The sequence below is a fragment of the Argopecten irradians genome, chromosome 12 (genome assembly GCF_041381155.1).
Source record: "Argopecten irradians isolate NY chromosome 12, Ai_NY, whole genome shotgun sequence".
Lineage (NCBI taxonomy): Eukaryota > Metazoa > Mollusca > Bivalvia > Pectinida > Pectinidae > Argopecten > Argopecten irradians.
Genome location: NC_091145.1, coordinates 23,815,868 through 23,840,146, shown reverse-complemented (window position 1 = coordinate 23,840,146; position 24,279 = coordinate 23,815,868). Strand labels below are relative to the sequence as shown.

Sequence of the window (24,279 nt, the reverse complement as noted above, 5' to 3'; positions counted from 1 at the left end):
TCTACCTGTAACTACCACAACAAAGTCTGAGTTACAATAGCATAGACATGAGATTTCTGTCTGACTGGAATTACATATCTACCTGTAACTACCACAACAAAGTCTGAGTTACAATAACAATGGAATAATTGCAGTCATATTGACAAAATAAATACAATAAAGAATATGGGTGAAGATCATATCTTATGTTGGGTATCCTATCCACAAGTTTGATCTTTTTCTGCCTTATTATGAGACAGATTAAAGCTAGGGGAAGTCACTCTGTAAGATCAGAATGTTCTAACTATATGTACCCTCAAAAGGTGCTGTTTTTTTATATGAAAGGACAGTACATTAAGGTAGCTCCATACTTTTGGTAAAACTCATGTCATTTTTTTCTAATAGGTCTTATTTTCTTGCAGTTTTCATGTACATTTCAAATCTGTATAGAAAAATGGATGTCCTCTAACTACTTTTTGAGATATTTGAGCTTGAAATATACCATCTGTACAAATTTGCTGGCCGCAAAAAGAAAAATTCATAAAAATATGTTTTCCGTAATACTAGGGTGAATGTAGTCTCAATCCTGTTGATTTTTTGTCCTTAATTTCTAACTATAAATACAAATGCTAACTAATTTTCTTTATTTCCGAGGACCGTTTCTATACATAATTATCATATTTTGCCATGTTTTCGCCCGTAAAAAATCAATGAATAGGCCAAAAAGGAAATGAAAACCAATGTCAATTTCACAATATTTGTATATGATATGCCCAAGGTAATATATTTTTCAAATATCATATAAAAACATTGTGTCTTCGATCAAATTTTCACAATTTTGTAAGCTTAAAGTTTGTAACTCACAACCCTACCCCCATTTTATCCAGGGCAAAGATTGGTCATATTTGACTATTTTTTAAAAATCATGCCACAAAAAAAACCTTCTACATCAATTCATATGTTTTTGTCATATTCTATCTGGTTTATGTCGGTTTATTTTTATGATTTTCTCCAAATTTTGTGTTTTAAGGAAATCCGTAGGCGTTTTTTTTAGAATTCCGGAATTTCAGTCCGGACAGGTCCCCTCTTGTCATTTATTGCGATGAACGTTACTTCCGGTGTTTGAAAGTCCATTCCCATTTACGACAGGGACCGCAAAAACCTCAGAGATAGCATGTTATATTCACTTCATTGCTTTTATTTGATTTATTTAATGATTTTAAACATTCAATATTATATGTAATCAATTTTCACCTATTGAAAAAATGTCCAAGTGGAATGTCGTAGCATATCGGAAACCATTCTGGAATTCAAAACAACCTCGGCAGCTTCCGGTTTAGCGTCATATGAATTGGCGCGTTTTTCAAAAGTATGGACCTACCTTGATAGTAATCTTTATAATGTACAAATTAATCACTACAGGAAAAAGGTAACTCACAGACAACACAACAATGTAATATAGGATTCTTTCAGAAATTTAATATATATTTTAAGAATAATAATAATAATTCACGAAAATTTAAAAAATTGAGAATATAATTATCTCCCCAAACAAGCTGCCATCACTTTGTTAAGTATTGGTGATCTACACTCAGACAAGCATGATTGATTATAAACGTCACGTAACCTCACATGTTGCGCTAAAACATGTATCCATTCATCCTCTCTGTCGGTCCTTCTATCACTTCAGTCAACCTTCCCAGTCATACCTCTCACATCCATACACAATATTGCTATTTATCTTTAAGTTGTAACCATATCATAAAACATCATGGATTTCTTGTTCCTGTATTTGTTTTAGTAAAAGCTATTTGTAGGAAACTTTATGTGTCCTTTCAGGTACAAGTAAAATGGAGCTTTTAACTGTATACTTGTATTGTGAAATAAAGCACATTTCAAAATTTGTTCGGCACGAAATACACAATTAAGTCACCATAATAAACTGGTTTACAATATAATATTTATTTAAAATCTTCAGCATATTCCTTCAGTAAGGTATATTCGTTTTTATTACTGTGTATTTTATTTTACTGTGGAATTACAAAAAGATTCTCCTAACACAATTCACTGTATTTTCCCATTCTGGCCTCTTGAACAGCCATATTTTTGGAGCCAATGACAGTAATAATATTTTTGAGTATTACGATCATTAACCTTGAATTCAACACACACACACACACAGTTAAAATATTTCATCCATATTATAATCCATACAGCCAGTCTAAATTTTGTTGTCAATCAAAAACATTTTAATTATGAAATATGTTAATGACTAGATAATATATTTTGTTTGAATGCTGTGGACATATTTAATTTACAAAAATGTTTGGTTACTTTCAACCAGGCACAGCTGGAAGGCTGCAGCCTTTCTATCAAAGGTAGACAACCCAGCTCACAGTTAAGCATTTGACACTCCAGTAAAAATGAAAGTGAATTCCTGATTTACATGTGATAAAGAAGAACTTGTTATACATTATAACTGTAAACCTTTATAAAATGTTAAAAGAACAAAATCAAATATATAACTTTAGAGATTGTAAGAGAGCTGAATTGACAACTTAAGATCAAATATATATCTTTACTGATAAAACGGAAAAAATAAAATCATCACAGATTCCATGATGAATTTGCAAATAAACATTAACTGATATACATTGACTTTAAAAAATGAGTTTTAAAATAGGAGTATTGTATGTTTTATGTGACTTTTCTCTCATAAATTTGATCAAAATCTGCATAAGCTACATTTTTTTCAGTGTTTTGTATTTTGTTCTCAAGTGATAAAACTTGTATATAAATTCAGAAAATCTGTACAAAAAGATATGCATAAGCTTAAAATCTATTTTGGAAACTAAATGAACACATGTAAGAATATTTACTTCAGAATTAATTACCAATGTTCTAAGAAAACAAGATTATTAAAATTATCATTAACATTGAATAAGAATATGACTACTAAAGTCAATTTTATTTTTTCAGGAGATGTGAATTTCAGGCCCACATTTCTCCATTTTCTTCAGTTCAGGTTTCTGATTATGTTATAATCCATTCAGAAACCATGGCTAACAAAGATGAGATTTCTCGTGAAAAGATTAGATGTTATACAGTCAAACCTATCTATAACAACCACTGAAGGGGAGACAGAATAACAGTCACTATAGACAGGTATACCTAAAAAAAAATCATAAAATGTATTCAGTTTTAGCTATGTTATTGCATTATTTTCACTAGAGAGACTAGTAAGATTGAATTATTCACGTTCTGTTAATTTCAATTCAAGTAAAATTTGAGGGGAAAAAATCGCCATTAAACAAAATGTTTACTCTAAAATGTCCTCAATTTCAATAAAAAAGTTTTGCTCCGTAATAACTGGTACATTTGTATTACATAAACTCAGTGAACATTTGTAATGTTTATTTTTTTACCATTTCATTTACTACAATTTTTTGTGTGAAGAACTTGGCACCCGCCGATATATATATAGCACTCTAACAAACACACTTTCATACATAGGACGGTTTCTTGCCCACGTTACTGCTATCATCATACCAGGCCATCATCTCCTCGCTAAAATCATCTGCTACATGGTCCATCGGCTCTAGAGCAGAAAACGTTGTGTCGAGACACGAGACAGGCTGTTCTATGCGACTCCGTCGATGCTCTCGGGTGTTTCTAATACTTTTCTGGTCCCGTTTGGTCTTTACTTCTCGATGTCTGTTAAAAGTTAAGCATTGCATTAACAGATTATGGTTCTGGCGCCCTACTTTAAAATCAATTAGCTAATTAACTGTCTCAGTATGAGTGTTTTACCTGTTAACATTCTATGTACCCTGTAGTTTAATAATAACATTTTATCATCACCATCATCATAGTCTCAACCAACACTTTTTGGAGTAACTTCCCTTTAATACAGATATGGAAATTTAAAATAGACTTTTACTAGTAATCCCGCTCCACTAAGCTGCTCTAAGATACGCTCCTATTTTAATATGATTGGGAAATTATTTGATGTGTTGTATAATTAAACAATAGTACTTATTATCATGAATCCAAAAGGTTTAATATCAGCAATGACGAACTACATGTAACTTCACATGTATTTTTTACTACATTTACATATTTGTATTCCCATTTTTATACCATAATACTTTTGTTTTTTATTCTATAATATCACTGCCACTTTTATTAATGCTTAGGTGACAAAGTAATTCTACATTGCCTTAAGATAGCTATTTAATGCAGCAATTAACTAGACTTTTGTTGACTTCTAGGCTTAGGTATGTACAATTCTTGTATGAAATTACCAATTAACAAAAGATGTGAACAGAAACATTCTTCCTGTTCAATAAGTTAACATCATACATGGAGAAATCATAATTAAACAACACAGAAATTATATTAAAATGTTTTATTTCAGATCTTGTATTAATATCTCTATAACTGGCTCCAAGAATAAAACACTTCTCTCTTTAATAAACATTTCTTTGTGATACATCAACAATATTAACATTGTCATCAAGATAAAATAAATTAAAAAAATTAATGATAATTAAAAAGAGTAAAGATAAGAAATAATATTAGCATGATGATGGTGAAATAATTACAAAGAATAAAAAAAAAGAATTCTTTTTAAAAATGCAATAATAATCTCACAAGAAATAATAAAAACAGTTGGATCACATGCGGAAACATGACCAGAGATTCTGTAGGCGGATGTGATGGCATTCAACGAATGAGTGACAAGCAAGGGAGACAACCTCAAGAAAGGATGTCAAGCAAGGGAGACAACCTCATGAGAGGATATCAAGAAAGAAAGACAACATCAAGAGAGGATGTCAAGCAAGGGAGACAACCTCCTAAAATGATGTCAAACAAGAAATACAACACCAAGAAAGGATGTCAAGCAAGGGAGACAACCTCCAGAGAGGATGTCAAGCAAGGGAGACAACCTCGAGAGGATGTCAAGCAAAGGAAAACAACATCAATGAAGGATGACACATAAAGAAAACTGCCGATGTATTGTTGGCAAGCAAGGGAGACAATCACATGAGAAAGCAACAGACAATGACAAAGGGAAGACAATTCATCAGCAAGATGAAGTAGCAGCAAATAAAAATAAAATCAGCTCAGAATAGTGTAACTTAGAGAAGATCATCTATATATTAAATAAAGCAGCAGGAGGAGTGTAACAGCTCTAACACTTAACCAGTAGCAGTCAGTACAGATGACATGCAGCAGTAAGGAATGTGTATGTGTGCTCTAGAATGTCCAAAGGATGTGCAAGGATTCAAAACATTGTGTTACAATTCATGTAGAATGCATGCCTCTTGATTTTTTTAAAGAAAATTCATTCAGGTAAAATGTATGACTTTGATAAAATATTTCATGTCTTCAAATTCAAGATCAATGAATGACTATCAGATTATTTATTATTAAGAGCAAGCAAATTTACCAACTGTTGTTTGTTAAGATGACGGTATGAATGACAATCAATGTGAATATGAAGCTTGTAACAGAAAGCAAGTGCAATTGAATACAAACATTCAAGGGATCAAGAGTGCTGTTTAAAATCAAATATGTTAACAATTGTAATATTCTAGGCACCTTGAAATGTCTGGTTTTGAAATTATCCTTGCTTTAAAACTGTAATCCTAATATAGAACTGTCCATATTTCTGTTAAATAAATGTCACTGTGATTTCTAGTTAAAAAAGGACTGCATATTGAAGACAAAAATGGGGATTACCTCCCCTTACAAGCAATGGAACCCTATGGTTATATAGCACACACAGCAGAGTATTAGGTCACTGTCTGCATCGTAAAATAATTTCGGGGTAAAAAGCCTAGTGTACAAGTAGTCCATGTGAATTTGATTGATAAGCAGTGTAGGTATAAAGGTCAAAGGTCACACAGAGAGGCAACACACAGTAGATTGTGGGGGTCACACATGAGAGTCTGTGTAGACTAGAGGGGGAACACCACATCCTCCGTACTGAATCAGTCCTGACTAGGGTTTCCGCATGGCTGATGATCCACCTGTGGATATCTCACCTGGCACTGGGCGTGCGAGTGGATGGAGCTGAGGTCACTGGTGTGGCCGTCTGGTTTCTCACGGGGTCACACTTTTGAGGCGTTAAAGGTTTATACTGTGTATGTGTTGTCGTCTGTACAGATTTATAAATACGTCCACCCGTCGCTGTCTGTACTGTATATTGCACATGAGTACTATGTTCTTTAACTAACTTTGGTGAAGCATGACTAGGAAACAGTGATGACTGGTCATACCCCTCTCGCTTGTGGGCAAGGTAGGGAGACATTTGCCGACTAGCTGTAGCAAAGTTTGTAGGGGGGCCAGCCCTGAAGGGGCTCTGGGACGGGGAACCCTGTCCTGATGAGCCCTGTACAAAATGAGGGTGTCGGTATGAGGTAGAGCCTGAGTGGGTTGTCTCCCCTGAATCTGACGAGTGCTGGGAGGGGGTGGAGCACCGTGATCCTCCCATCAACTGTTGCTGGTACTGCTCTATCATCCGCTGCCGCCGGATCTTTTCACTGTATTTATAAAAGTCTGCCATTTCAAATGGTTTTGACACCAACTCCACACTCTGGTGGGGCTGTAATTTGGTCACTGTCACTAAAGCACTTGGATGTTTCTTATGAGATTCTGTCCTCTTGGTCGACGTCGTTCCCGTCTGCTCGGCGGACTGCACGTCATTATGACTTTGGAATGAACCCTCATATATACGAGGACTATAACACTGTCCTGCATACACACTTTCTTTACTCTCCTGTCTGGAGTGCTGAGGACTCTGCACGATTGGAGACGGCTCGGTTTGTGCAGTGTCCTGCCAGCCCGGCTGGTCCGATTTCTGGGAATGATATTCCTCATGTGACACAGGCACCTCCACCACACTATTTCGCGGGGTGGTCAAGTCGTATTCAGATTGTGAGGAACGTTTACTTCCGTACTTGGAAGGTTCTAGGTCTACCACAGGTATATGAGTGTCACTATCACTATGCTGTCGATCCCGCCCACGATTACTCGGATGCTGATCCCGTTTTTTAGAATTTCGTTCTAAACTTCCGTAACTTTGTTGTGAAGTCACTGATTTCCTATAACTACCGTCCAAACTACCGTGTTTGGACTGAGTGAGTCTATCATTACTAAACACACTGTCCGTGTCAGGATGAGGCTCTTTGTTTGTGGGGGTCTTTATCTCGTCTGTACTATCGTAGTGAGATGTACGTTGTGTCATAAGATTGTACATGTTATTTGCTGAACTGAAGCCACTGTCCTGACTGTCGTAGCGGTTGTAGCCACGCACGTTCTCGTACTCTGACTGGTTAGACATGTTACTACCTGAGGACTGTGAGCGGTTAGCCAGTACAGGAGAGTAAACCTTTCTGTTATACTGGTTACGACCTTCACCACACAACTGGGGGCTGCAAATAATACAACAGACAGCATTAAAAAACACTCCAGGTGTCAAAGTTACAACAAATATAGAAATATCTTTGCTTAGTTGTTCAGTTTTAAAGGATGAACAAAATGTGCATTAGCTCAGATGTTTTAATGTAAGTATTATAATGACAACATTCAAGTAAATTCAACCTCTAATAATTTCAGAAATTCTTTTAATTCATCAGTCTGATCAAGAAGCTTTCATTTACTCAGATGCAGATAAACATCGATTGGTATTTTTTTAAAACTGATATCCATACATAACTGATCAATAGTTGACCAAGAAACTTACATTGATACTTGTTCTAACTGTAACAGGAATCAATGGCTACTACATGACATTAACAAAAGGTCAGATGTACATGTATTACTACATTTACCTGCTGAGGGTGGGGAACAAAAGGTCAGATGTACATGTATTACTACATTTACCTGCTGAGGGTGGGGAACAAAAGGTCAGATGTACATGTATTACTACATTTACCTGCTGAGGGTGGGGAACAAAAGGTCAGATGTACATGTATTACTACATTTACCTGCTGAGGGTGGGGAACAAAGGGTCAGATGTACATGTATTACTACATTTACCTGCTGAGGGTGGGGAACAAAAGGTCAGATGTACATGTATTACTACATTTACCTGCTGAAGGCGGGGAACAATAGGTCAGATGTACATGTATTACTACATTTACCTGCTGAGGGTGGGGAACAAAAGGTCAGATGTACATGTATTACTACATTTACCTACTGAGGGTGGGGAACAAAAGGTCAGATGTACATGTATTACTACATTTACCTGCTGAAGGTGGGGAACAAAAGGTCAGATGTACATGTATTACTACATTTACCTGCTGAGGGTGGGGCTAAGTTGTGCAGGTGAGCTCTGTGTCGGTGACAGTTCTCTGGCTGTGGCAGATCTTTGCATCATAGGAGGAAAGTCCAGATCCCCTTCTCGGTCCTGTAAGGGATGTAACTCTTAGTCAAAATCTTAAAACAACTTCTGCTAGCAACAAACCACTAAACCATTTTCATTTACTATCAACAGCCAGTGTGATTTAGCAGGGTATTATTATCCTGATAATATATTGTCTAATACAAGATCAACTCATCCACGCTCACATGAGCAACATGATTTATTACAAGTCTATGTGTAAAGATATACGACTTACAACTTGAAATATTTATGTTAACAAAATTACTACCAGTTTTCCAAATCATTGGCTGCTGTCTTAAATGCTGTATTCCATCTTGGCATATCTCAGAGTTATCTCCCTTGTGGGTAGGTATTCGTTGTGACGCCATTATTTTGTGAATGAAACTCGCAATGATTGATCATTTTCTCAGAAAAAGTATGACATTTCAGAGGCAAACACATGTCACAATTAAACAATGCCTACTCGCAAGGGCAAAAATAAAGTGTGAAATGTGGAAATAGAGTAGACAGTATGTGGGAATCAAGTGATTCAATAATTTATTACAGGAAATAACAAGTAAAAGAATTTTTTTTTATTATTATTGATGACACAAACCAATGTTTATAGAGATGATTCACTACTTACATATTCCTGCTGTCGACGTAATTCAGGTGACTTTGTAGGACTTTCTAAATCTGCAAAAGATAAAGAAAATAAATATTACAAAAATCTATACAGAATACTTGCAGAATGTATATGAGTTTGTATATATGACAAACATCAACATGTTTATATCTACTGAACCATTATGTGTGATGTTTTGATCTCTTGTGTTATCAGCATTTCCCACGAGAGAGTTGCTTCTTCACAATCCTCATTATATATGACTGTTCAAGCAAGAAGCAATCAGAAACATAAAACGTTTACATGCAGTTATTCCTGAGGTAATTCCAGTGATAAACGAATGATGTAGTAGTTATTGTTACGATGAAAAATCACATCACAAAATTACTTGATCACAACACCAATTAAACAGCCTCTATATATGTCAGCCTGAACAAAGGACCACAACTGTTCACGGTTCGTACGATAAGACTGGGGGAAACAGGTGAACAAAACAACAGGAAATGATGATTAAAAACTTTACACACTTTTATCTGAGAAACATCCTCCCATCATAGGTCAAACAAACGTTTTAGAAGGCATAGTGCAGTCTGTCGACCTCGCGCGTGTGGATGTAATCATGTGCATTTCATGGTGAGCTGACCCCATTACACCACAAGCACGACCTGTGTCAGACTAACATCTACTCATAAACCCGAGCCGCAGGCACCAAACTTCCATCCACACAAACAGCTTAGCTCAAGATTATAGTTTTTTGAAGTGCATTTATTTTCATACCCATTCTGGAGAGATTTGGCCCAAAAAGATACAAGTGTAATATCAGATTGATTGGAATCAGTCATTAGCTTCTACTTAAGTACCCACATCCTTCAGGTTCTAAGGGACGAGACATTGAAACACTAGGGGTTAGCTGTGCTTATCTCTTAATGCTCTAGGCTCTTAAAGACTGTTTTCAAAAGTGATGCACTCTTATCTCTGACTCATAGACAAAAAACTTCTACTCCTCCTAAAGTCATTATTACATTTAGATTGTGTTGTGAGATTGTACATTAAGTTTATCTGTAGATCTAAGTGATTCTATCACAGTGTTACATCACACTACCTGTCTGTCAATATTGTATACCCGTTTATCTCCCTTACACAGAAAGGTGTCTGACCTGGTGTAGGTGAGAGGGTTGGACCAGGTGAACACACTGTCCAGCTGCTACCTAGCTAGTCACACTTGTTCTTTTATACACAACAAAGGGAGATAACTATCAAGTTGTTGGGCTGTGCAATTTCAAAACTATTGTAAACCTAACAAAAACAGGGTAAATCTCTACAGTTTTGAGGGTAAAGTAAATCAAATGAAGTCAACAGGTGGTAGGTTTCAGTATATAAGTGAAAATAACTATACTGAATGATTTTATATGCATGTACATAGATTTTATACTTGGTTTTAAATTTATTTTTTAATGTACAGCTATCCTCAAAGTGGAACTAAGATACTAATTTATCTAGTTAATTTACTGTGCATTTGGCTTGGTAAATTAATAAAACACTTGTTCTACTGAACAATCATATTAATTCTAAGTAAAAGATATATATTATTTTTAGTCTTGCTATGGGGATTAATCAAAGGGAGAAAATCATCTAGGCCAACTTCAGGGGAGACAACTGTCAACTGTTCCTTAATTATCAAAGGGAGTTGATATTTTTTAACAATCAATTTATTGATTTTTATACTAAGATAAACTTATCATTTTATTCGAAAATTCTCAAGAACCATAAGTTGAAGCTACTCTAACTAATTTATGAACAGTAACCTAAACCAGTTCACCCTATAAAATACTGGGGAAATTAACAGTGAGGACCTAATGTGTTCATTCCTATTCCTTCTAACAGGCCACACCAGGACCTCTTGTAAGCAGTAATCCAGGGGAGACAATCACATTGAATCATCATAAAGCTCTCAACATTAAAAAAATAAATAAGCACTACTGAGAAGTAGAAAAAATATTGTACAGATGTTTAATATACCGGAACCCTATCCTCTATAAGTCTATGTGGTAGCTATGTGGTAGACCTCCAGAATCAGTGACATGTTTTTACTTGTCTATAATCATGGTATACTATTACAGATAAAAAGGTTGTGGTGTACACCAGGTCCCGGGAGAGATTGCATCATCTGACTTCCCGACAGCTGTTTTTATACGAGTTCTGTCATCCTCCTGAGAATTTATCTGCATGTGTGGGTGTACATCTCATGTTTGATACTGTTTACATCCCCCCCCCCCCCTATATCTTATCAATAGGACGCTACTGATCCAGTGTGTGGTTCAAAACAGCTCATTTGATGTTCGCACTAAAATTTTATTTTACATTTATTCATATGTAATATATCAAGCAGTTCATTTGAGTTTCAAATTAAAATTATACTTATATGTGTATTCTTACGTAATGTATCAAAGTTAATTCTTTGTTTTATCATTGTTTAATTTCCTATCACCTTTCATGTCGCATGTATTTTCTTTTACTTTTAGTTTATTAATAATTTTTATCAGAATTAGAATTGTTTATTACCTCTGTGCTAACCTTCAATGTAGGATATGTATATATACTCTCTGATTTGTTATCACCTGATGCACTTGGAGAGCTACCAACCAAAATACATTCAAATAAACTGAATGACTTTTTGAATATCTGATGACTTAAAAGCATAAAATTGAGACTGAGGCAATTCTTTGATTTTTTTTTTAAAAGCAAAAGGAATGAATTACTACGAAAGGTAAAAACTGAATGATTGTTTAAACATGTTTTCCTTACTATAAAAATTCATTCTATTTTTGTGTGTATTAGTCTTGTTTCTTTAAAAAAATCTGGTAAACTAATTAACCCTTCCACAGCCTACATGTGAAACAATGTTTTCATATGATAGAAGCACAGCTCTTTTTTGAGAAGGGGTATAAGGAATGATTTTTTGGCAGTAACTAAGCAACCCATACCAAAAGTCATGTTTAAGTTTAGATAAGATTCCTTTAGAATACATATACTGTTTTTCTTCACAGGAATTAAAAAACAACTTTATCGCCACTTTTCGATTTTTTTTTTTAATCTTGGTCTAAGTTCAAGTCGATTTAAACTTTCAAGTGAATACAAAATTGATTTGCCAGTAATTTCCTGACATAAGATGATAAGGTTTTAGGTGTAAGTCAATGTATGGGTATGTTATCTGGGTAGGTATCGCCCAGGTGCCACTAATTGGCCTATCAGCAGGTGCCTGGGGCTGCAGTCCCTGTCTGTGGGAGAGAGGTCTGTGGTAGGCAGATGTTTCCAACTGTTTTCCATTACTATGTAGACAGAATACCCTGGGATTTGTACCCTATTAGAGTAGATCTACACCACTGCTAATTAACCATGACACCTAGGATGACCAATTTGTAATACAGACTACTTTTTTCATTACTAGTCAATGGAATCTGTTCAATAATGATGACTGTTTGCTTTTATGGGCTGTTTTAGATTGCTCTTCCTTTGTTTGAGAAGCTGTTGTAAAACTTTTTAATTCTGCCCACAGCTGTCCATTAGGACCAATTACCATGTGGGATTATCTAACATTATACAGCCAGATTAACTGGCACTTTTATTGATGATTTTATCAAACTCCTATAGACATCTCATGGCTTACTGATAATTGACTTTTTTATATAAATACTTCACTATTACATTTACAAAATTCAGACCATTCTTTACAGGAAGAGAGAATTAACTGTAACATTTCTGAGAAAAGATTAATGTTCACTTTCCCCTGGGTGTTTTACCAGTGACCCTCTATCTGAACGAAATTGTTGATTTGTTCTTTATGTAAATTATCTCTTTCTATAAGTAAGTATTGTCTATTCCTAGTCAACAATCTTGACCTATGACCTCCAGGTTTAATCTGCTGGTGCAGTTATGACCTTGACCTTGCTTTTATATACTGTTGACCTAACCTGTTAAAGTATTTTGATGTCATATTAACTCACTGACCCCTGAAAAATCATAATGAATTCTTCTAGTCTTTTACTTAGAACAGTACAAATGAGTCCTCAGGGGGTGAGTGGGTTAAAAGTTAAATCTTTTTCTTGTCATGTTCTGATGAATGTGACCTTGTGACCTATCTGTTGATATGTATAACATTTGTAATTACAAAAACTACAGTATCCATTTATAGATGAATTGCTGCCTTAGTCAACTGTATTTATATCTGTTTGAAGTATTTTTTACATTGCAGTAGTTTGACAGTGATAATGACCATTGTTCTTTGAACCAACAATGTTTTAGGCCAATTTGTAGTACTTGTCAGGGTTTATGTCTTCATTAGTGATGTCATTAATCCTTTAAGATTTGAGTTGGAAGTTTGATGCCATTTAAAATCTACCCACATCCTCCATAACCAATGTTCTCAATTTGACATGCAAGTATTCTCCCTTTTCCCTGATTTTTTCTCACCAAAGCTATTTTGTGTTTTGTCAGTCAAACATTGATCCTCCATGATCACCGAAAAATCAAAGAAATACCCAAACAACAGAACCTCCAGCACAAAGCACCATCTCTCACATGTTCTTTGCTTTTCATACAAATTCTTACTATTTACTTTTTCATTTAATCTTTATTAGTTAGAAAGGTTATTTATGTATTTCTTACTTAAGACAGAGAACTTTTAGTGGAAAGATGGTGTTTGTTCAGATGTTCTTCAACAGAACCTCCAGCAAAAAGCACCATCTCTCTCATGTTCTTTGCTTTTCATACAAATTCTTACTATTTACTTTTTCATTTAATCTTTATTAGTTAGGAAGGTTATTTATGTATTTCTTACGTAAGACAGAGAACTTTTAGTGGAAAGATGATGTTTGTTCAGATGTTCTGTTGTTGAAAGTCTCCAGCATGCAGTAAAATTAACGAGTCAAATGAATACACAGATTATGAAAATATATATTTAATAGTGAAGGAAATGATATGATGATTATCCTGGACACCACATACACAAGCAACACATATTACCACATATAAAGCACACCAAACAGTTACCATGGCAACAAAAACAAACACTGCAACATCACATAACAAAGCTTCAGATATTCCTTATGCAGTTATCTCCCCTAGATATTCATTATGCAGTTATCTCCCCTAGATGTTCCTTATGCATTTATCTCCCCTAGATATCCATTAAGCAGTTTCTCCCTTGACCTTATCAAAATAACTTAAAAGTTCATGAATTATATCTCATCTTAACAAAATTTTTATTAGATCTGTTCATCATTTATGGTTTTCATACTTGAATACATAAAAGAGTTTTTGGATATATAGATATCGATAAATTATAGATAATCTGTTATATAGGAATTCTGTCAAGCATAATAACAAGAAAGCCATGCATTAGCTATTGGTCAACGAAGCGTGCAGCTTACACACAAATATATGGCAGTGAAGCATTGATAAATATTTAGTGATATACACATAGAAGTGAGTACAAGTATTGATGATGATACAAAATGAGATCATTTCAATAAGAAACACTTTCAGATCTAATTTTATCACTTAAAACATCACACATAATGGCAGTTTAGATCATAAAATAAATATTCCCTGGGTATCACAATAAGTCCTGATTGTCTAAGATATGTCAGTCCTTCACTTAAAATATATACAACAGGGCACACATACACCAGTTACAGCGATGTGAACACCTTGGCACTATTGGAATGATAAATAATCTCTGTAGCACAACAATCAATAAATTAAAAGAGACAGATAGCCTCACAGTGTCACTAACACATGCATAGTTATCTCCCCTGACTGGGGTTATCTCCCTTCAATAAGGCACTTTGAGTGTATGTAAAGGATCCCAATGAGAGTTTGTCCCCAAGCACATCTAGTCACATTTTAACCATAGAAATGGGTCCTCCACATAACCAGCCACTTAGTCACATAGCACCAACACTTTTAAGACACTTCAGATAGAAGTCACATCTTAAGACACTTCTCACATCTTAGTCACATCTTAGTCACGTCTACACCTGACTCTCGACAGCTGGCGGTAGCTGATGAACCTTCTCATAGCAGTACGTATGCCAGGAAGCACGGCTGGCGGGGGACATCTCAAGCGCAGAACGGTCAAATACCTCGTCATCGAGAAAACCTGAAGTGTTGGCGCTACTGAGTGACGAGTCGAGATCGTAGCTGGACTTGTTGAGCTTGTGTCGGTAGGTGTACTTGTAGCGGAAGGACTTGTAGAGGCGACTGGTGATGGAGGAGTGGAATCTCTTCTTACCGTAGTCCTCGGTGTGACTCTGGGACAAACAATCATCTAAACTATACTCTAAACTGTCATTACAACTGTACATACCATCATATGATGGTGTGGAGGGGGTCAACTCAGCTAGACCGGCCTCACGCTGGCTATCCTGTAACTTCTTCTCCATCTCCTTGAGCTGTAGGGAAAAATAAAACGAAAATTAGCAATCTGAAGACATTCAGAAAAGCAAGTTGGTTTTTTTCATAATAATAAAAAAAAATTTCACTGAAATTATTCTTTGAATAAACCCAATTTTTATCTTCTTAATCTATCTATCATTTTTTAAAATGAATTGATTATGAATTAGTTTTCTTCAATTACGTATAAATGAATGCGAATGCCATTAGTTGGAATATTGTTTTCATTCTTTAAGGAACATTAAACATTAAAGCCACATAAGTTTCATTGCTATACCAGTTATAAATACAATATTTAGATTGTTTTATTTATTGTGTATATTTGAATCAACCTAAGACTGAGTAACCTACCTTGGTCTGGGCACGATGGAAGGACTGGCGACGCTGTTTCCGGACATACTTGCTGACGTTCTTGTCCTGGGACAGCTTGTGGGCGGCGCTGGTGATCTGTTTCTGTAACTCGTACTCCAACTCAATACTGGAAACCTGGTCATCATCATTCTGAAAGGACAAAACAGAATCATTGTAAACACCAAAGATTATTATCAAAATTATATATATATATATACATTTTTTATAAGTCTTCAAATCACTTATTTACTACATTACTTTGCATCTCACTATTAATTTGCAACAATACATAATATCTCCGATGTCTGGTTAATACTGTTATCCCTCTTTTTGGTGCATAAGGATATCTAAGAAACTGTGATATTTTCAAATTATCAAACTATTCAATGTTTTTCTGATTACATTTGAACTTAAATTACTTTTGAAAAAATCAGTTATCCATAGTGTACATTAACTATTATTATGCTACGTACCTTGGTGGCCAAAGTAAACGCTGTTCCAACACGTCGCCGAATCTGTGGGGGCTGCTCACCAGGGGCTAGGGGGGTCTCCTTCGGAAGTTTACCAGTCAACTCCTGTAAATACAAAATAACACCATGTAGGAAAACATTACATTCTGCATTTAGTTACTTTAACTCACACAAAATTGTGCTGATTTTCATTATTTCATTTGCTTTAACAAATAAGGCATATAGTTCTTTCTCTGCAAATATCTGCTTTTAAATACATAGAAGCTTTTGTTATTTTTTGTTCATTTTAAAACTCACAAGATATGAATTACATTGACTACTTCCTCAGTTTCATCCATGTAGTAATATCAAATAATTAAAGATTATCCGAAATACAGAATATCTTTATTTCTTTGATAGTCTATATAAATTATTTGATCTTTAGATAACTTACCCCTTCTTTGATGCAGAGAAGTTTGAGTTCCTCGGTGCGCTTACGGAGGGATTCCTCGAGAGCCTCGCGGCGGGCTCTCAGAGCCTGATACATCTCCCTCTGGGCCTTCAGGGCGTCTACGTGCTCTGGGATGTTCACTGTAGGAAAAAAGACATGCTATTAATGGCACATATAAAGTGTTATTGACTATATATGCTCTGATCGCTGGCCAGCCATACCTGGATGTGAATGATCAGTTCCTAACTACCCATCCAGCCTATCCCTCTCCAATAGACATGCAGTGTTAACCCTAAACACTCCATCATGACTACTGCACTCACTCACCCCTACAACCACTCCACAGTAAATCCAGAGATATATACCCTTAAAGATTTTCATGTTTTATCTACATATAATTAAAATATGACATCCAAGTTCATGGGTAAACTTCCGAATTGATCAATAAAAGAACATGATCACAAAAGCTATATTGAAGATTTGACAGGTTGACGTACCTATACCCGGATACTGTATTAGTCCACCTGTATACCTATTGTTATAGCCATTTCCTAGGGTTATACACCTGTAACAGGGTACACACCATTGCACTAGGGAGCCACGCTGTCGAGTGAAGCCGAGTAAGTCTGGTGGGACCAGATACACAGATTATATCTGTACGTTGGGGGGTATCTTTACAAACACAGTACAACATCTGATGCTACAGAGCACTCTGACTCATCTTCGATTCTACACTTTGATATTTATTACGCATCCTTGGAAAGCAGAGTGCTTACTGTCTTATCTTTAGTGATTCAAGTATTTTCTGGATCAAGTTACAAATATTTTTTTTTTACCAGACAACAAATTAGAAGCATTTAATAGCAATGGACCATTAACAAAGTTGTATACTAAATAAAAAACAATGTCATAGACCATTACACATCCAGTACCTAAATTTGGATTTTATGTCAAATTAATTTTATTTTAACCTTTTAAAAGTGAAGTCCTTATTGATGACTCATACTGAAGTATTTTATAGAAACTTTAATCCTATCATTCCTTTCATTTTATTAAAATAAATTATTCCCATGTTGAATTGGATCACTTTTATGTCCCATTAATTAAGTTGTCAACTCTTTAGTTTACAAAGATAAATATTTGAAAATTGATTGCACAATTTGTTTTCCTTTCCCTCTGATTTTATAAAATTAAAATTTTGGAGAACAACTAAGGAAACTTAATTTCCCAAAGGAAAGCAACACAAAATCAAAGGAATTCTTCCAAACTTATTATTTTTTTCCTTAACTAACTTCTGCAATGTTTTCCTAAGAATTTAAGGAATCCTAAAAGTTAAGGAATGTTGGTGAAACTGGTACCATAACTTAGGACAATGTAATACATACCAAAGATCTTCATTTTATCGTGTGTGTATAGATGGAGATTCTGTTTCTAACTAACACTACCTACTCTGATCCTATCACCCTATACCTCACCTGTCGACAGTCCACAATGACTCACCTGTTGTCACTAACGAGATTAAGATACACCTGTCAGGCCAGGTAAATGACAATATACAATCCAGTTACCATTGAGAAAAACCCAATACACCCACACTAGGTAACACACCTAAGGAATTTTATGAATGGATATCTAATTATAGAAGCATATTTATAGTACCATAGTATATAGTACCAATATGGTTCGTGATGTTTATATTAAATATTTTTACTACAGTAATGGAAGTCAATAACAGGTAACTCCTTACCACAGCTTTCCACAAACAGAAAAGAAAATAATTTCTAAATTTAATTATGAAAGTCAAATTGATAATTTTTTTAAATTTGTATTCATCATTATGAATTCCATTTCAATAATAATTTTATTTTAATAGAATCAAATTTTGTATATAATTTTAGACTATATGTAAATTTTTAGTGTGCCCATTTTCAACAGTTGCATATCTTGTCCCTTATATGAGTTGAGAAAAAGTAATTCTGAAGGGAAATAGGGAAAAGAAGATGTTTTAATTTTTGTTTGTTACTAGAAAAAAACTTGCTGAGGAAATAGACAAACAAATTGTACCCATGCAGCAGGACAAAGACCCTCAGACATCTAAATACCTGTGTATGGAACCAAAAGATTAATTAATTACAGTAATCTTTAAATTAAAGCTTCCTGTATATCCATTTCCTAATCTGCTTCATGTACAAATTTTATATTTCAGGGACTAAACCCTTTATAAGTAAACAAAGGGTCTAAGTTTTCACAGGAGCTGTGAATAAGCCAATTCTACAGACTGGATTAGGAGTGAACTGTTATTTTCTAACTTTGATGTGATCCAACTTTTTGATCGGTCGGAGACATGAGAGTGTGATGTTTGAGTATTATCTACAGATTAAGGGGTCAGACTACTGAGGAAGTATAGACAAGGTGAAGGAACTAGAGACATGATTGTGAAGGAAAGATAATCAGATTTATCCCGAGATTACACCTATCACTGGGTATAGGTGTTGTATATTGCTGTAAAAACACCTGTCTGGACAAGGAAATAACTCAACACCTTGTAATTCTCAACTGATTAACACTGAACACAAAAAATATTCTAATATCATCTAAAAAAACATTGGTTTCGAAAAATTTCACCAAATATATGACCCAAGATTTTATAATTAATAATTATAGTTTTTCTGCATTTAAGCTTTTTAAAACTATGAAAAATAAATAAGAAGAACTATTTTTTTTCATAAAATTAATTAATGATTGTGTAAAATCAAACTTTATCTGTTAAACAATTAAATCAACAAGAAGTAAAATATAAATTTATACGATAAAATTAAATTTTATCATTGAATTATTTCTATCTGCATTCACAATTAGAAAGATATTCAATAATTAGTTAAAACATGTAAGACCACATTGAATAATATCTTCAAAGTGATAAAAAAATTAAATGCATAAATTTTTTATAATTTTTAAATATTGTTGAAAAAGTCATAATATTGTCAACATATGCAACAATTCATATCAATTAAATGTAATTTAGTATCTAAAGTTAAATATTATGTATATTCTATATAGTCATTCCCTTAGATATTTATAAGTTAGCAGTAGTATCAATAATTCTTACAGACTAAACATGTCAAAATTATTTTGTAATTGGTTTAAAACAAACTATTATTGTTTTGTAATTGGTTTAAAACAAACTATTATTGTTTATATAGTAATCATTATATTTGTATGTACATATAATGAACATCTATTTGAATTGAGTTGGAAGATTATTCAATTATTTGTAAGAAAAAATTACATTTTCTAAGCATTTAAATGACAGCTATTTCACATGAGAGTAAACACAATACAACTGCAGCTCCTTATTATTTTTGCATCACATACAAATTTAAACAAATTAAAATCGTCAACATATTTTCTTTTTTGAATTTTGGTTTCAAAATCTTAGTTATTTTATATAAAATCAGGAATTAATTAATAGATATCTGAATATGTATAAAAAAAAATCAAAAGTAATTTATTTAAAAATTTAATAGGGTGTAAAGTTTCTATAAAGAATCTGATGGTTAATTAAAAGTAATAATTTGCTTTTTGAAAACCAAACAACTTTTTAAGTACAAGACAAAAGAAGATTTGCTCAGAAAGTAATAAGATATACATAGGATCCAAACAAGTATCGACCTACACAAGAAAATCTGTCTGCAGAGTCATGTAGGCAGTAAACCAGTAACTATAACTGACAGAGACTATGAACCACGCGATGAGACACAATGGATGCAGACCTGATGGCTGGAGCAAGAGAGAAGACAACTATAAGTACTCACCAGAGTCACTGAGGAAGGAGATATCAGAGATAGGAGTCAGACAGATGTCCATGATTGTAGATTCTCAGCCTCAAGATGTCACCAGTGTTAACACAACTGTCACAATGGCATTACCAGTATAGTGAAACAGGAGGTTACTGGTGAAATGTTGTGATAAGGAACAACTCAATTCTCAAAACACACCAGTCTCTTGACCAATCACAAGACAGAACTAGCACCCAAGTTTGATAGATTGAGCAACTCTGTGGTTGAGTCCTTCTGTCAGATTTGTCCACACACTGACCAAGCTTGACCAATCACTAGGACAACACTGGACACTATATACCTTGACCTGATCAAAGAGCTAATGAACACACTGCCCTTCTGATCTGACCTTATACCCACACTGACCACTGAAGCAGTCCCTAATGAGTGGATAATTGACCTACAATTACCTGTACAGGAAACACCTTTATAATGTTAATGAGAGTACAATAGGTTGTTTACAAATAAATCAGACCCAATCAGTGTTAACAATACCAATTAGCCATCAATTAATCACCTGGCTGAGTGTTAGGGTACACAGTGTGGTCAGTCAGGTGTGACCATGGGGGAGTAGTGCTAGGGTACACAACCTTAGGTCACAGGTAATGTGTTACCTGGGGGTAGGGACAATAGCTAGGTGTGTTAATTGATGTAGGGTAGGTATGTTGGGTGGTTAATGGAGTGTAGTGGTCCATTATACAGAATTACAGGTGTAGAAATCTCTGTGGGAATATGGTGGCACATGTGGTAGTGGTATACAACATGTGGACTGTGTGATATAGCTCCTTAATACTGTACATCTACATAATCACTTAATATAATTGTATCATGGAAACAGTTGCAACATACATACACTTATCAATAAGGTAAGCTTTCATTTATAGGGAGAAAAAACACCTTAAGGATCTTCACCAAAATAACATCTTATATTAGCTATTGACTATCACCAAGATTCAAAGAGCCAAACAACACTAAATCATTGTAAAGGGCACAAAAGGAACTTGGGACATGAAAATATAAACTCATATATGAATATATTTTGTCCATTCACAAATTCATCAATGATATTCTTAAACATGTTTTAATATTCACACAATTTTTAGAGTAATACTATATGATAAATATTTAGTCCTTTACACAAACCCTAAATAGGAAGTCGATATATATAGTTAAAAATTGAGTACTAATTAATACAACATTACTTTGATGATCTTGGTGAAAATCTGCAATCAATTTAGGAGTAAATGTTTAAAGCAAATAATATCTGCTTCAATCAATGTTAACAGTCTAGACTTATTTAATTCCTGTGTTATATTGTCAACATTTCATAGGTTGGGCTACTGCAGCCTTCGATGGACTACAAAACTTGTTTATGATATGAAGATACAAATTTATTTCACCCCCTCCCTAAATGTCCTCTTCAACATGTTATACCTACAGATCTAGGTTATACAACACCTAGATAGATGTAATAGACAACTCATAAACACCACCCTTTCTTGATTGATTCACACCTATCTTTTCATTTACAACCCCTGCCCCTTACAACCAACCCCCTCCCTTCTACTGTCTTACACAACAATAATAAACATTGTCATACCCATATATATCATACACATTAATATTGAAACATTACAGAATCATAAATCACAAACTATAAGACAAAGTGAGCTGTAGAGATAGTCCCTACTTCAGTCTCTAACTAACAGGTGTCAGCTCAAGACACCTGGCCCTCAGGTGTAATTAACAGGTACTTGTTGATTACTTTATTGGTTAATTAAGTGCCTGATAAACCCCCCTCTGTGTGGGAGAAGGTTAGTACTCTAGGCATAGAGAGCTGAGAGTGCTAGGGAGAACTCAAACAGTTTGATATAATGTCCAATAAAACTACAATAAATTTTAATAAACTTAGAGTAGGCTGTCAAGGATAAATACCTAACAAATTAATTTTATATTGTTGCAACAGAATGATTATCCGTAAATTAAAATTTTGAGAATAAAATGTCAAAATACTCAACATACTAATTTTTAAATATTTCATTAAATATAAGATTGGGGTCATATTAAATTATTCTAAAATAAATTTAATTCTGGTAATTAGTTGAAGTAAAAAGTACCTTTATATTCAGATAATTATGGTGACTTTGGTAAAAAAAATTATTCTCTTGTTAATATTTTTGTTCATCCAGGAATTCTTCCCCAACAAAGACTGAAATACAAGACATCAATAACAAAATCTGACATAAAAATAAATCAGAAATATAAAGGTGTGTTATCACTCACAGTCAAATCTGGACGTAGACAGACTGGGTATACTGGCAGAACTACCACTGCGGCTAATCCCGTCGGATCCCAGGGAACCAAGGGACGTTGTACTCCGGGAAAGTTCCGCGGCTATTTCATTGACACTCCGTACAACGGGAAGGTTAACCTACAACATCAATAAACAAGTTATTATTTCATTTCATTATTTATCATTATTTTCAGTAATATCATTGAGATTTACCTTCTGAACACTTGTACAAATCAAAATATATCATGACATCAATATTCACAAAATTGTAAATGACTAATTATTTTTCTGCATGACATTATACATATTACAACCAAACAAATATATCAGAGAGATTGACTATTCTGCTACTCTGACAATTGACAGATGTACCACTACTTGTGTCTAGGGGATAATTTTTCAATATACTCTTTAACAGTTATGGATAGGATGATAACTCTTATATGAAGTAAACATATTAATTTTCAGATGGTATAGAAAAATCTATGGTTTGACTGAGATATTCATAGAAGAAACTGCACTTTAGGTTTTTAATGTATAATGTATGAATTTTGAAGGAAAATTGCTTATTTTTATACCTATTGGTAATTGACAGCTTATTATAAGAGGAGATAACTTATGTTCTGACCTTGCTATGTTTGCGGTCGAGATAGAATTGGTGTTGCGCTACGGCCATAGACCAGATACATTTTGTCAGCTGTGGTGTGGCCCCGAACCAAGCATGGACAACAACGTTCCCCGGGCCGAAGGTCCGCCGGCTTACTGACACCCTGAAACAAGCACACACTGGTCAATATCATAATATCAGGTTATAATCTCCAAATACTGGTACACAGCCTGGGAAAATCTGCATCTTTTTTTTTATTTCATATTCCTGAAAAAACATTCAGAAACTACAAAGAAACCTTAATGAGAATTCTAGGGCAAAAATTTATACTTGTAATATCAAAACTAAAACTGATGGTCATGTAGGCGCTACGTGTTAGTTTATGATCAATGACATCATTATAATAGGTTAGAATTACTTTTTCCATTTGAATATCTCAGCGTGAATAAAAATACCAATAATGATATTTGTGAACATAGCAGAATCACAAGACAACTGAAGAAAAAAAAGAAAACAAACAACAAGTTAACCTAACACAATATGTTGGTTACAAGATACCAAAATGACCTTGGTTAAGTACTACATGTATTACTGTTAATTAGTTCAACCTACTGATGATTGCGACATATTTTTTTTAGGTCACTATTAAAAGAAGGTGTGACTATTAATCCTATAGTCATTTTAGTATCCAAAAAATTATGACATTTCAGGCTGCTCAATCCTGTCACTGTGAATTATATCAATACAGCATTGAATCATGCAATACACAAATAGACATTAGTTCAATTATTTAGACTTATAATAATTTCTCAGAAACCTACTTTAATTATCATTAGTGAAACATATCAAATAGAACTTGAA

At 34.2% G+C, this 24,279-nt stretch overlaps 1 protein-coding gene across 8 annotated transcripts in view; it reads right to left on the bottom strand.

The window, feature by feature from the left end:
• Window positions 1-1,436: 1,436 nt before the first annotated feature.
• LOC138336353 (FERM domain-containing protein 4A-like) overlaps window positions 1,437-24,279 on the bottom strand; it is a 114,783-nt gene continuing 91,940 nt past the window's right edge. For all 8 annotated transcript variants that reach the window (XM_069285804.1, XM_069285800.1, XM_069285796.1 and 5 more), the window contains 10 exons: window positions 23,440-23,581; window positions 22,802-22,949; window positions 16,683-16,819; window positions 16,253-16,354; window positions 15,780-15,929; window positions 15,343-15,427; window positions 8,997-9,046; window positions 8,286-8,395; window positions 6,030-7,418; window positions 1,437-3,693 (listed from right to left, as the gene is read on the bottom strand). In XM_069285804.1, the coding sequence (XP_069141905.1) occupies window positions 3,483-3,693; window positions 6,030-7,418; window positions 8,286-8,395; window positions 8,997-9,046; window positions 15,343-15,427; window positions 15,780-15,929; window positions 16,253-16,354; window positions 16,683-16,819; window positions 22,802-22,949; window positions 23,440-23,581 (2,524 nt within the window). In that variant the 3' untranslated portion in view covers window positions 1,437-3,482. The remainder of the gene's footprint in view (window positions 3,694-6,029; window positions 7,419-8,285; window positions 8,396-8,996; window positions 9,047-15,342; window positions 15,428-15,779; window positions 15,930-16,252; window positions 16,355-16,682; window positions 16,820-22,801; window positions 22,950-23,439; window positions 23,582-24,279) is intronic.